This window comes from Diospyros lotus, chromosome 3 (assembly GCF_014633365.1).
Source record: "Diospyros lotus cultivar Yz01 chromosome 3, ASM1463336v1, whole genome shotgun sequence".
In the NCBI taxonomy this organism is placed as follows: domain Eukaryota; kingdom Viridiplantae; phylum Streptophyta; class Magnoliopsida; order Ericales; family Ebenaceae; genus Diospyros; species Diospyros lotus.
The window spans coordinates 32,384,886-32,400,233 of record NC_068340.1 but is presented as its reverse complement, the minus strand read 5'-3'; the positions used below and the strand labels follow the sequence as shown (position 1 = coordinate 32,400,233).

General features: G+C 33.9%; 2 protein-coding genes across 2 annotated transcripts; one reads left to right on the top strand and one right to left on the bottom strand.

The window, feature by feature from the left end:
* The first annotated feature begins 4,764 nt into the window (after positions 1-4,764).
* LOC127797683 (transcription factor IBH1-like) lies at positions 4,765-5,987 on the top strand. The gene has a single exon (XM_052330786.1). The coding sequence runs from the start codon at positions 5,156-5,158 to the stop codon at positions 5,609-5,611; it is 456 nt and encodes a 151-aa protein (XP_052186746.1). The 5' UTR covers positions 4,765-5,155; the 3' UTR covers positions 5,612-5,987.
* A 5,053-nt stretch (positions 5,988-11,040) lies between these two features.
* LOC127796309 (probable sodium/metabolite cotransporter BASS3, chloroplastic) lies at positions 11,041-14,397 on the bottom strand. Its single transcript, XM_052328392.1, has 5 exons — positions 13,792-14,397; positions 13,063-13,158; positions 12,642-12,948; positions 12,314-12,561; positions 11,041-11,639 (listed from the first exon to the last, which is right to left on the bottom strand). Exons 1-5 carry the CDS (start codon positions 14,157-14,159, stop codon positions 11,393-11,395), a joined length of 1,266 nt encoding a protein of 421 aa, XP_052184352.1. The 5' UTR covers positions 14,160-14,397; the 3' UTR covers positions 11,041-11,392.
* Between the last annotated feature and the right edge of the window lie 951 nt (positions 14,398-15,348).

The window sequence follows — 15,348 nt, the reverse complement described above, 5'->3', positions numbered from 1 at the left end:
AGAAAATACAAGCATGTGAAAGATCTTGATAAACCCAAGTTATGAGATTAGTTAAGGAGTCTTAGTTCTAAAGGCATTGGTGTTTATCAACAACCCATGGGCAGGCTGGTCCTACCATGTTCCTCTTTTGCTATTTGAGAGACACCCCTTTCCACAGTAGTACTAGCTCCTATCAGGCATGCATGTGTCAATTTTGATTTGAAATTGAATCCCAGGGCTTCTTCTTATCTAATTTTTCCACTCCAGAGGTTGATGATGATACTACTGGATGGTGGATGGAAAACGCTGACTCATCAGTTTCATCCTTTCCCAGAAAGATTTCTCTTTAATTATTTCCACAGGGAACATTTTCTTCACATCTAGACGATTTTTCCTTCCCAATAAATTAAATGTAAAAATGAAATAGTAATAATTACTCAATTACTTATATATCCACAATAGATATTCAAATAATAAATAATATTATTGGTCTTTAAATTTTATATTTTATAACAAATTATCTCATAACAATTATTAAATTTTTAACCTCCTTATAATTTAATCTGATAAATTTTTTGTCAAAAAATTATGATATTATTGATACTTAAAATAAAAAAAAAAAAGTAACAATTGTCAATGGTCATTGTCGATTACAGACCTAGTGACAAAAGAACCCATTGTTGGGTTTGTTCTTCTTCCTCATCAAAAATCGTTTGGTTTAACTCTTTCCTTTAAATTTTTAAATTTTTTTTGTCAAAATTAAAAAGATTATCCTATTCACTTAATAGATGTGAAATTTTTTATATATATATTTGTACAAAATGTTCGAAGTGTTAAATGAAAGGCATCAAGAACAGTTGTTTTTAGTTTTTATTTTTTATATTTTATATATCAAAAATATGATAATTTTTTGATAATCTGATGAAATTTTTAAAAAGTGATTAAATCGTAACAAGACTGAAAGTTTAATAGTTGTTATAAGAGAAATTAAAATTAAAGAACCATTTAGCCGATATTAAAATTACAGTCCAATATTTTATTATGGAATAACATTATTTTTATTTTTTTTTGCTAATTATATTATTCAATTTCACCCATGACTAAATAGTTTCCATATTATTCTCATAGAAGAGTCCTATACTATACACCACCAACATATGCTTGATGATGATTCTCCTTTTCTTCCTTTTCTCTTTCATTGGCCTAAATAATTTATGTACACATTTGTAATAAATTACAAACATAAAATTGGGTTATGATAAACTTTTCTTCTTTAATTCTGCAAATTCTTGTGAGATTAATTAAAGATTCATATTTAAGTTCTGTGACCACCTTCTCAATGGGTTATAACCTAACATTGTTTTCATTTGAAAAATGTCACATATATGTTCACTCAAAACTCAAAAAGTAATAATTCAAAATGATTTATAAATTTATACAATTAAATACTATACTCATAAGGTGTTTGACTAAGCTTATTTTTTTTATCAAAGAGAACTTATAAGTTCTTTTAACAAATTAATATATTTTTTTAATTATTTGGTAAATAACTTTTTCAAAAGGTGGTATTCGCCTAACATTATTAAAGAGCTTATAATTAAATTATTTATAAAAAGCTCTTGTTGACTAAATAAAAATTTGATTTTTTCTATCAAAACTCCTATAATTTAAACTAAACCTAATTAAACACCCTCTCAAAGACCTTTCTAATAAATATTTAGAAAAGGAATAATGCTATTGGTATACCTTTGTATACACATTGGGCTACACAAAGCTGTACCAATGACAAAAATATCTCTTATGAGACGCATAGAGGCACGTGAGGCGCATGGAGAGGCGCAAGGTATTTTGGTCATAATACCCCTTGTGTAGTCCAAAATGTACAAAAATGATGTACATGTAGCATGATTCAAATGAAAGAATATGTGGCCGTGTCTATATGAATGCGATAATGTAAGTTCTATGCATTTCAGGTGATAAAGATTAGGTGAGAGTAAAAGAGGAATGCATCCTAGTTAATTTTCAAAATATATATATAAGAATATCACGTCCCAACAATTGCATTTTATAAAATGGAACCTAAAAGATTACCATAAATTAAAATGACTTAAAAGTATAAAATTTATTTTATATAGCCCAGAAAGGTCTTCTTCTTCTTTTTTTTTTTTTTGTTTCTTCTCATGAAAGGCTTGCTTTATAAGAGGCCAATTTTTTTCATAATTAAGATAATCCAAACTCCAACAAGATACAACAGAGCTCACTGAGCCAGACAATATCCTCAAGGATGTGGTTATTATTTAGTGGCATGCACTCCTATGCCTAAGCATAATTATGAGCTTACCATACGACCTCTAGCTAGTGGAAGATGATCTTTCTTGATCGATGAAAATAAATCCAACACTATCTATATAAAAAGGTAATTAATATGCAATATATATATTGCATTATAAACTATTTTAATATTTTTTTTTTTTACTTCTAATATATTGGGTGGACAAGGAAAAACTCACATTATCACTAATTTTAGTAATATTTTTGTATAGAAAATTAACTTATTCTTTGTATAAATATTAAGATTATTATATATAAATGGATTAATTACATATATACGTTAGGTTGTTGGTGTTGGTTCAAAGTTTAAGCATCTTCTTTTTCTTTAATGACACAGTTGCAGCATCATTAATAGTAGGTGGCAAGTAAAGTGGCTTGCTTAAGTGTAGGGATAGGGATAGCTAGGGAGAGATTCTTGACATCTCTTTATGCCTTTATTAGGCTTTGTTGACAATTAGTTCATAAATAACCCACTCAACCAACACTACATATATGCACAATTTTTCTTTACTATACATATATATTAGCAAGAATTAGATTCAATCTTAATGTGCAAGTCATCATTCAAAGACCAACACCCGTAACAAAGTAAGAATTAATTATTTAATTTTTCTTCCACTCTTTTTCAATATTCAATCTTCAGTTTATAATAATATATAATTCAACCAGCTGGTATTTGATTCTTAATTAATGAATTAGAATCTTAAAAATTCTATACTCTTATCAACATTTTTTTGTCTAGAAAATAATTCATCAAGGAAGGCCTAATTAAGCCAAGCAAGCACAAACAAGAATATATGTGCAGAGACCCTATATATATTCATGCAATGCAAGGGGAATAATGATGAAACCTAGCTAAGACATACACAATGAAAAACCCAAGTCTCTAGCCAACCAAATGCCAAAGCTTATGGCAAAAGCTAACTTGTTTAGTCGCCTAGCTAGCCATACATACGATGACTCGATGCCCTCGATCGTCTGTCTGTCATTCTTAATTAGAGCCCCCCAGTTTTGGCTTGCGTCATTGCTATAGTTTTAGTTTGTCTTGGCCTCCCGGGGGTTTGCTTAGTAGGTTTTCTGGTTTGTCTTAATTTGTTTCGTCAGTCTTTATTGTTTCTTTCTCAGCTAGCTAGCTAGGCTTCGGCCTTAATTTTTGTTTCTAGTAAAAAATAAAGCGTAAAAGCCCCAGACGAACAACTGTAATCTGCCTTCCGCGTGGCAAAGGGACTAACTAACTTAAAAGAATGGAGACCGAAGCAAAGGCAAGCAGCAAGCGAGCCAGATGTAGACCTCCCAATACAACAGCAAGAGACCACATATGGGCATAAGACCCGGCGGGGGTGGTTGGGGGGGGTGTTGTTCTAACAAAAAGACTACAAAAGCACAAATAAATTAAACGCTGAAACTAAAAAACCAACAAAGAACTGAGCAGAAAAAACAAGAAATCTAAATACCAAACGCAAACGCCATGGCCATGGGCCAAACATTTGAACTTCTTCATCAGCTGCAGCACCAGCAAATAACCAAAGAGCCAGCTATTCTCTATGTAAACATTACTTTCTATTACCAATTTTGTTCTCCATTTACAGTATTTTTGTAAAAAAAAAAAAAAAAGAAAATGATCAAAGAACAGCATATATATCCAGTTTTCTATATGTTTGTGTGCCATTGATACGTACCGCTAGATATATATTTCTCCTTTTTTTATTTTTAAATTAATTATTGATGAGATGACAATAAACCCACCACAATCACTATTTTTTTATAAGCAAACTATATATGATTTCATATAATCATGATCATACATATCAACTATTAATTTAGAGTTGATAATTAGTATACATATATAATTATTATTAATAGACTATATAATTTCATATAAAATGTTTATTTATAAATCATTATACATATATAACACCATGCTATTAATACTTTATTATCACAATCATCTGAGACAAGATAATTAATATAAGTAATAATAAACCAACCAGTCTTTAATCTTTCTAGCAACTTAATTTAGACTATTTCCGTCACCACCACAACCACTAGTATTAAGGTGTCGCTTTCTAAAAGAACAAAAAAAAAAAAAAATAGAGAAAGAGAGAATACTATTAGGAGATAATTGTAATCATAAATAATAATAATAATAACAACAGCAGCAGGAATTACCAAACAGGAAAGAACAAAAAATGGAACCAAAATTATGAAGAGAAGAGGGCCCCACTAATCTCTCAAGTGGGCAAGGGAACCATGTGCCATCATATGGTGGTTGGGCCTCTCAAGCCCCCACAATCCAAAAAAAAACAAATAAATTTAAAAAAGAAAAGAAAAAGAAAACTCACTTTTTTCACCTCCAAATCCCAAAATGCTGAAAATGAAACATCAAACTCATTATTCATTCAATTATGCAAATAATACACATTAAAAGGATTGATTCCCCCAACATCCCCTCTCTCACTCTCTCCTCACCTCCCATTTTCAATCCCTTATTCTTCTTCCTTTCCTTTCCATTCCTCTCTCTCTCTCTCTCTCTCTCTCTCTCTCTGGTTTGGCACAAAATAGAATAGATTTGGTGTCAGAGAGAAGTCAGAAAAACTCAAGTTTCCTTTTGTCCCTCTGAGCAAGGAGGACCCTTTGTGTCAGAAAAAAAAACTCTTGGTCTCGACCAGTTTTTTTCTTCTTTCATTCAATCCAAGAAGCCAAGCCCTAGCTTATATATATAGCCGTATCTATATATACACAGGTAGTTTCAGTTTGCTTCCAACTCTCTCCAAAACCCTAAATTTTGCTTCTCTCTCTCGTTCTTAACACACACACACACACGCACACTCTTCTTTTGGTCTCCATGGCTCCTCAGGGCTTGTCAATGAAGCCTGGTTCCATCAGATCCAGGTTTGCTTATGGGTTTCTGAGAGCACTAAAGAGACTTAGCAAGCGAAGAAGGCCCATTTCATCATCGTCCCCAAAAAGGATTTTTCATGGCTACCGTATCGTGAAGATGGCAGCCGATGCATCAATGGCTTCTGCAGTGGGGTCGAGGAGAGCATGGAGCCGGGCAATGCTCAGAAAACTTCGATGCGGGAGGAGAAGACGCTTCGTGATGAGGAGAAGAAGAGAAGTAGTGGTAAATAAAGTTGGATCAAAAGAGTTGGGTTTTGGCCAAACTGATGAGCTTCGCAATCTGGTCCCCGGCGGTGAAACCATGGATTTCTGCAGCTTGTTGGATGAAACTGCACATTACATAAAATGTCTCACCACCCAGGTACAGGTCATGAGAAGTATTGTCTATTTCTGCTCCTGAATCTATGTTACATAAATAGAAACAATGCAAATAAATCCAGTCCAGAGAGAGAGAGAGGAATTATGATTTTCGATGATGATAAAGCTGCGGTTGAAAAGTTGGAGTTCTGGCAAAAAGGGAGAGGTTGAAGAAGGTGGGTCTTGAAGTAGCATGTAGACAGAATATTGGACTTTATGTGTGGGTGTGTGTTGCAAGAAACTGATGATGGGTTACATTCCCTGTGAATTAACACATCTTGTTCTAGATTAATATTTATGTGTGTGTATATATATATACATATGTGTACTGTTAGTTATATCAGAGTTCTCTTGATCCTTTTTCCCCCTTTAATTTGTTTCACAAATATGAAGAGACCTCATCTTCCAATATTAAAGAAGACTTGTGCTGACTTTGATATATATAAGTGTTGCAGGTGCAGATATATATATATATATATAGGAGGCATATCAGAAATGATACATATATATATATACACACACACCTATATGCAATTATAGATAATCTATGTTCTATAAATAATTGGAAGATCAGAATATGATTTATTCCTTCAAGTACAATCACCAAATATGTAAAAGAAAAAGAACCAAAAGAGGAAGAAGAAGAAGAAGAAGAAGAAGAAAGAAAAAAATGTTGTCATAGATCGGTGAATGCATGGGTCCAAGGATTAGACTAATATCTTCCTGTTTTGTGGGAATGTGCTGACAAAACCATGCTTCTACTGTATTCATCTTTTGTGAGGTTTTGTCATGCATCCAACTGTCTGGAATCACTCATTACCAAATTATTCAATTCTTTACTTTCCCATCAAACAACATTGTCAACTTTCTCCTGTACCACAATTCCTGTGACTTTCTTTTTAATGAGAATTTCTGTGAGTTTTGGAAAGATTGACTTAATATTTCAGCTTTTCTAAAAAAAAAAAAACAAAACTTGAACTGGTCTGCAATTCTACATTTCCATGTTTGACGTCAAAATTTTATTCTTTTTTCTCCAGACCAACATGCTAAACTTATGCAGCAAATCAGATGGGCGCTTTTATACAATTCTTATAAGATACAAAATTTAATGCTTATAACTATTTGTCTCCTGTTGACATGCTCAGATTTTGGGGGTTTTTTGGAGGTAAAAACTTGTATAGAATTTTGTTTCTTTCTTTAAATTCTAAAAGAAAACACAAAAATTGTTAACAGTAGGTTGGTAATGAAAATAGAAATACAGTGCATATTCTATATAAAGAACATGTATAATATGTGAGAACTGATTCTTCTTGTTTTACTGTCATAATCCACCATAGAAACTAATGACCTCAAGATTCAACTCAGTGTATTCACAGTAAATCCTCGATGGTTAGATTGTCAATAGTTGAATGAAATCTAGAACTCATATTAAGTGCAAAAAGTTGTGTAGAAGGGCTTCGTATTTTTAGCTGGGAGAGAATGATAGTGCCATATATATGCTATTATTCCACCAAGAGTTAGATTCCTTTCAGGATTTGGATCCCATCTTCTCCATTTCAAGCATGGAAAACTTTTTCAACCAATGGTTGCTCATTCTACTTGGAAACTTGCAAGCAAGCATTAGTTTGGGATGTTAATTACTGCATATTGGCAGGAAAAAAAAAAAATCCTCAATTGTGAAGCTGAGTTTCTTTGAAGGAAGATGCTATATATATACTCTTCTGGCTACTGGTATTTTTAGCTATACAAGTTAATTTGATGATTTTTTTTTTATTTCAATATAATCCACGACAACATATGATCACACTCTCGTTAAAAATTTTATACAAAGTTTTTTATATAATTAATTATTTTTTAATTGTGGGTATATATGAATAACGACAAAAAAGGTAAGGGTATGCAAAAATGAAGGTACTGGGATTTTGTTTGCTTGAAACAGAGAACAGATTGAAGTGTTAGGTGATTTACGTATTTTAAATGAGTAAATATTAGCAACTGATATTTGACAGCTATAACAATGGTGGACATTTGGGATAATGAAGAATGGAGTATATATAGGTTTTGAATTAATAATGTTGTGAAAGTCCTTGTTGGGTTTCCAACTTCCTGCCTCCTGTCCAGTGGAATATTAAAACACAAAAATTATTCCATCTGTTTTGTGTTTTCTTTTTTGCTGCTTTAATTAGAATCCAACACATATGAAACTTTAAAAATACATTTGCTTTTTTGCGGGTCTTATTTTCATGCATATATATAATTAGTGTTTAGTAAAAATTTTAGGTAGTTAAAATTAATTGTGCAAAAATAGTATTCATCAAACACCTTTGATGCATATATAATCAAGCATGCAATTTAGAAATAGTAACATATTAGTTTAATAGGAGATTCCCTAAATTTGAGTTGGATTACTTAACGAAATGCTGTCCAATGCGTTTAAGTTAGATGAAGTTAGTGAGAGAGAAAAGCATTCCTTTCAGCTGAAAACCCAACATTCAGCCCTTCAACTCTATACCTACAACTTCAGTGAAGATTGGTTTCTGTTTCTGTTTCCGTTAAAAATAGTAACAAATGCATTAGGGTTTTGCTGAGACAGACGTAGGGTTGGTATATAATCGTACCCGCATGAATCGTTTAGAGCAGCCTTACTTTAGTTACTTTGTGAGGTTGATAACTTATATATAAAAAATAACTTATTTGATATGACTAAAATTATTATATAATTAACAACATATTAATTCACTGACACACTGTATCCCGTGTTAACTATTTATCATGATCAAATTTTAACAAGTTTCTTTATCTATGAAAACCAAAAAAATATATGCTTCGTGTTAAGGCGTAAAAATATGTAGTATATTATTTTATATTTGTGTCTCCTTGCATGCTCTAATTAACCTTTTGTAGTAAAAGTGTAAAACATTATTATTATAATTTTAGGGAGAAACATATATTTGTGTGATAACTGAAAAGCTGGAAAAAAAAAAGTTGCAAAAGGGGTGAGTATTTGGTCTCATGAAACCGAATAAATTGAAATTGTGTAAAAAATCGAATCAAATCGAATCGAATCGGCCAAATAAACATTCAAACCGAACAAATCAAATATTGAAGAAATCCAACAAAATAATAATAAAAAAAAAACAAACTGACCAAAAAAACAGCAAAACCAAGCAAAAAAAAAAGAACCCAAACTATATATGAGGAGATATCCCATTCTCGCAGGAAAGCTGTTACCCATCCAAGTAAGAAATAATGGCAATTATGGTGGTATCAGCAATACAAACTAAGAAGCAAATCATGGATGAAGAGATTGAATGCTGAAATATATATGAGGGATAGTCTGTTAGAATGCGCTCATATATTGATTTAATCATAATCTATATATATCATCAGAAATCAATATTAAAACAATTGAAATTTCTAACTTAAATAATTAAAAATTGAAACTACAAGAATTATACAAACCCACCTCTGTTTGAAACCTGAAGCCAAACGTAGACGAAAAAGACAATTTACAGATGAGAGTTCATCAGTGTTGAGTTGCAAAATGAGAGGGATGAAGACAAAGGAGAGGGATGAAAAACAAAAGAAGATGAAGAAGATGACGATCGACGATGGCGATGGCAATCGTAGACAATGGTCGGAGCAAAAGATGAAGGGAAAGCATCAAGCTAGCTCAATTGAAACAAGGAAAAAGAGGAAGGGTCAGAGTTGGTGGCTACACTACAAAAAAGGAGTATTTTGTGATGATTTTTTTTTTTTCCGGCTAAAATCACTACTAATTTAGATTGAAATTTAGCTACGATTTTGTTATACGGCTACTAAAAATAAAATACTTAATTAAAAAATCAAACAAACATTCAAATTTAGCAACGGTTTGAAAATCATTGCTAAATGTTACTAACCACCACAAAAAATGCTTCACGACAGCTGTATCTGCTGTAGTTTTGAAAACCATTACAAACAGCTATATCTGTTGTAGTTTTGAAAACCATTGCAAAATCACTTTGTGACGGTTAAAACCACCGCAAAATGACCAAAAAAAACCATTGCAAAAGTGCAATTTTGTTGTAGTGCGAGTTGCTCGTCGAAGTAAAAAAGAAAGAAAAGAGTGGGTCGATTGCGAATCGTTAGTCGGAGCGAAAAGGAAGGGGAATAATGGTTCAATTGCTGGTCATCTATCATAGTAAATAGGAAGGGGATGCCAAAAAGGGTCAAAATTAGTCAAAGACGAGAGACTTAGATCAAATTGCAAAGGAAAGGCCGAAGAGGAAGGTGAAAGGGTTGGTTCGATTTTTTTTTTCTTCAATTCTTCTATTCTGTAGAAGTTCTAGTAAAAAATAATGTCGTTTGACAATTTTGATCAGTTCAGTAATTCCAATTTTTTTTTTATACGAAAATCAAATCGAACTAAAATAATTAAAATTGTCAAACTTAAAAACCTAACATAATCGAATCGACCCTTAGCTTGAACCAAACCAACAATGTTGATATTTTCGGTTCGATTATTTTGATTAAACCAAAATTTTGCTCATCCTTTGGAGAGCTCAATTTGATCAAAATGCAAATATTTGAAGTTAAATATTTTTAAAAAAAGAAATGATGTGGAAATAAAAACATTTTTACATGTCAAGATGAAAAACAGTCACGAAAATAGCTAGTAACTAAAAGCTAAACTTGTCAATTAGGATTTCCATTATTATGGAGATATCTTTTACATAAAAATTTATGTCAGTACCAATTATACCAATGAGCAATATCTATTCACTTTTATCCCCTCAAAATTATTATGTTATTTATGCTGCGTAATATAATGTTTATCTGATATAGACAAAATCAGAGATGGGACATGGGCCCAAAGTGCCCCCCTTCTCCTGTATGCTCACAAATTCAATACAAATAGAAGAACATTTTTGTTATCCCTCTATAATCTCCCAAGTCCCCAAGCACAAGAAAGGAGTTCTCTAATGGCCATGTTTTTGGGCTTTTAGTAGTTGAAGTCCAAATAGGACCACCTTTATGGGCCAACCTTTGTTGTCATGCCCTACCTTTAAAGAGAAAAGGAGACAGAGTTTTAATATAATTCTATTTCAATGGATCAGAGTCCATCTTACCACAACAACAGAATAAATGCATTCATTGAGGATTTAGTTTTTGTTTGAACAAATTAAAATCCCTCCCTTACGACAAAATTACTTTACAATAAATATTATAAACCCTCATAATTATCACTACTTGTTCAATAATTTAATTGATCACTTGTAATTATTAAGTGGTTCACTCTCATTTAATCTCTAATGAAAAAGGACTATTTATAAACAATTAATAAATCTAAAAAGATTTAATCTCCTACCTCTATGAAATAGGATTGAATTTTTTGAGAGATTTCGTCTCTTAACAAATTTTGAATTTGAATTTGACAAGTTATCTACAGCTCTGGATTAAACAAAAAATTCATATAGAATCCGTCTAAAATAACATGACTGAATGAGTTAAAGCCTTTCATTCCAAAACTATATAAGTACCTTGTTTATATCTAACGCATGCAACTAAGAGGTACTATACATGAATAAGTATTGATGCAGCCGCTGGAACAGCTGAACTTTTTTTTTCTCTATTGATTCGGTAATCTGTACAACCAACCATATGCTGCTTCCCAGCACAATCAATCCCTTTGCCCTTTGCCCTTTGCCCCCTTTATATCTTCTTCTCTTCCAAGCTCTGCATTTGGCATTAAACTTGTTCGTTTCACTGAAAAGTTAAAACTAAATTTGTCCGAACTAATTACCAGTGTTTACTCTCTGCCTCTGCGTGCTGAATTAAGCCGCTAAGAAGCGTCAGCCGTCGAACCGGCTGGCCGGATGAAAGAGGAAGCGAGGTCCCGGATCCGAGCACCAGTGCCCCAGAAAGACGCGAGACAGAGGCCCATGATAGCCATGAAGACCACTGAGCATGCCGGAGGAACGGCTTGGCTGCTGCTTCCAAGGAACTGGGTGGCGAGAAGCCCTGCTAATGTGGAACTCTGCATTCCCGTGCACAATGAAATTGTTCTGCAAACTTCTTCTCCTTCTTGCCTGTGCCAAAATTGCCAATTTTATAGCTAAAGGAGAACCATAAACCGAACATATTGCAGGAAACAGGATCTAAACTGGAAAAAAAATAATAATAACAATAATAAGAATAAGAATCAAATTTGTGAACTGTTAGAAAGAAGGCAAAAGAAATGCAACCAATTCATTCCAAATTGAGACCAAAGTGTCCCACCATCCATCTTGAGCTAGTTCAAAAGACTAACAGTTAACTTGGGGAAAACCTTTGCCAGGACATCGTTTGGAGTCAACTCACATGGATATAGGCTCTGCCTAGAAGATGAGTTGGTTGTCAGATAAATCTCTATGATTTAATTTTTTATGCAATTATATTCAGCCAAAATTTATAGAAACCTCTAGACTAATCTCTCATTCAAGTATCTGCCTCAATGAATAACCAGCCATTTTCCAGGGTAGATCTAAACCTGGGGCATAGAACGGGCTTTGGCTTCTGCATCATATGTTAGATTCTTTTTGTAAGCGCCCTTCTACGCCAGCACACTTCTCCAAGATTACTGGTCTAAGATTATGTAACAACTAAAGGAAATACTTGAGAAGTCGTCAATATGTTGAGACATCCATACAAGAACAGCTGCTTCATACCGCAACATCAGTCCTACACTGGAACTGTGTAACAGGATGTACAAGAAGAAAATTACCTCAAAAGTGGGATTTTGGAGATCACGTATCCCAACATGAATGCCACAACATGAAATGTCAACACTGGAGCAACCAATCGCATACCCTCAGCAGAAAGAATCTGGCTTCGGTTAATTGCAAGAGGGCTGCCAATGCAGACTGAAGTGCATATCATAGCAACAAATGGCATCACAGGTTGCAGTACGCTGACCACAGGTTTTGCGTATGAATTGAGAACAAGACCAAGAGTGACAGGAAGAAGAACAACCTGGAAGGGAAGATGTTTATATCAAAACCGATCCAAAAACGTCATATCTAATTTAACTTGCTCGTTTCTTGAGGTCAAACCTGTAAAATTGATTTGGACATAGCAACCGGATCAACAGGAACAACAGACCCTATGAGAAGGCCTGTTAAAAGTGGGGTAACAACAACTGATGCGATAGTGGATGAGCTTGTCAAAAGAATGCTCAAGGCTACATCTCCTTTGCTCAAGAAGCTGGCATAACTGGAAAGCTGAGCCCCTGCAACACAAGACATGAGGACAAAACCAGCATAAAACATAGGAGGCATGCGGAATGCCCTTCCCACCAGCACCCCAAGGGCTGGTTTCAGCATATACTGAGCTATAAACCCAACAGACAGAGGTAGAGGTCTGCATATATCAAATTTAAAGAAATTTAATACCGAAGTCAAAAGTCAATATGACCAGTTATTGAATTAGTAACAACAAGAAGATAAAATTTCCAGAGGTAGGAAGAGATGTGACCTCCTAAATGCAAGAGCAAAATCGTCAACGGATAGTCTTATTCCAATCGACAACATAATCCCTCCAAGGGCAGGGGCGTACAGTTCCTTTGACACCCTGCGCGTTCCTCTTATCATTAAAAATAACCCAAAAAAATTCTATGGACTGAATCGCTTTGTTGAAGATTAGAAAAGGAAAGGCAAAAAAATAAGAGCCCTCCGGCTGGATGATAACAAAATTGAAGACACCCACGGATTGTGAAATCCTCAAGAAACCACTTATGGAACTGAAAAAAAAAAGACACCCTTTCAAGCTAAAATATAGGAACAAAGAATCTCTTATAAAACTTGAATAAGTGAAACCAATAGCAACGCTACGAAGGCTTTGAACACGAGAAAATCCAGAAAAATTTTAATCTGTTTTCATAGAAGGAGAAAAATTATAGACCTAATCTCTAAAACACGATGAAAAACCTTGGCAAGAAAAATGAGTGAGCATTTAACTAAGAAACAGTTAAAAGAGAAAACCGTGTAAAAATATTTTATTGGAACATTAGTCTTAATTCTAAGATGATAGGGAAGTAGAGAATAAAAAAAAAAATACAAAAAGGGAAAAAACTAGATTAAAGAAAGTCGAGTAATTTAGTAGTTTACACTATGTATGAGTATAAACAATTGGAACCCATATTGATTACATCTTATAAAAATAGTAACTATAAAATTGCTGAATCAACTGAAGATACTATCTCACCAAGTGAATGTTGAAGGCTGAGCGAGCGCGGCAACTGCTGTAAGCGCGACGACAAAGGGAAGCATAGCGGATAGAATTTCCGAAGTATCGGTCTTCACTGTTACAGAGGACATGTGGCTAGGGTTTGCACCGAAGTACAGCACCGAGAAGTTACCTTCTCTTCTCTGCAATCCGACTTTGCCGATGAAAGGCATCGACGTCGAGCACGCGAATGCCGACAGCGAGCGGCCATTGGAGCTCCTCAAGATCTTGGCCTCGAGAGGACACTTTCGCCGGACGATCATATGAAGAGAATTCGGCTTCCCTAGGGAGGCGTTTGGAGGCAACGTGATTGGCCCCGTGAAGGAAACGAATGGTATCGAGGCCATCTCGAGACGGCGACTCGATTGCCGCTGTGGACTTTGGAGAGAGATTCCCCGGAGAAGCTAGGGTTCCGAAGAATACAGGTTTCTTGCGCCGGAGGATTGGTTTCGCCGGCGCGGTCTGTGTGACGGAGAGAAGAAGAGGACCAGGGGCGTAGACGAAAAGAAAAATGAAGCGATAAAAGAAGCTTATTTTTTCCCAATCAGAAGCGAATTTGAAAACCAAGTTGGATATGATTAGATTGAAGTTAACGGTTCGGAGTGTTGGAACATCATGGCCCTGTTGTAGCCGATTATTATTTCTACCTTCTTTCATAGAATTGCATCTGAGCCCTTCTACTAGCTCGAATTCTGCAATTTGGTCCCTTAATTTAACATTTTTTAGAAACTGTTAATTACGCTTCCCCCCCGCTGTGCTTTCCAGTGAATACAAAACCACTCCTTAATCCTCTAATTGCTGTCAAATTAGTCACAATAGATAGATGAATAGTAATTGAATTTGAGTGGTGTAATTTGGTGTAAATATAAATTTGAGTCGAGCATAAGCCCATTTATGGAAAATAATAGAAAAGTGATACACAAAATATTTTATTTTACATGATAACTCTTCGTGTAGCTTTTTTTTTTTTTTTTTTTTTTAAAGATTACGCGCTATCATTCGCGTTTCTGTCGAATCCACCCCAGAGCCATCACGATGGAAGTAAATCAGGGATGTGCCTGAGTGATCAATTTTTTTTTTTTTTTTTTTTGAATCTGCGTTCACTACCACTTACCAAGGACCACTCTAGAAAGATGCAAATTTTTGCTTCTCCCAAGAAGTCTCCGTGTAGCTTTGTCAACACACTTAGTAAGAAATGCATTAACTGTATCTTATTTTTTTAATTTAGATAATATTTATTAAAATAAATAAAATAAAACTCTATTAAAATAATAACATATTTTAATTTTAATAACATATTTGGATAAGTTATGAGACAGTTTTAAAATAAATTTTGAGTCAATTCAATATGTTTAAATAGATAATTTGAAAGATGGGGCAGGAGTTTATTTTTCCTCATCATTCTAACTTGGAGATGAGTTTATTCTAACTTGGAGATGAGTTTGAGAGTTTAGATTTGGGGTGAAGAAGAACATTTCCCACCCTTCACTTGCCAATTTGAATTTTTTTTTTTAATTTTACAAAAAAGAAGAAGAA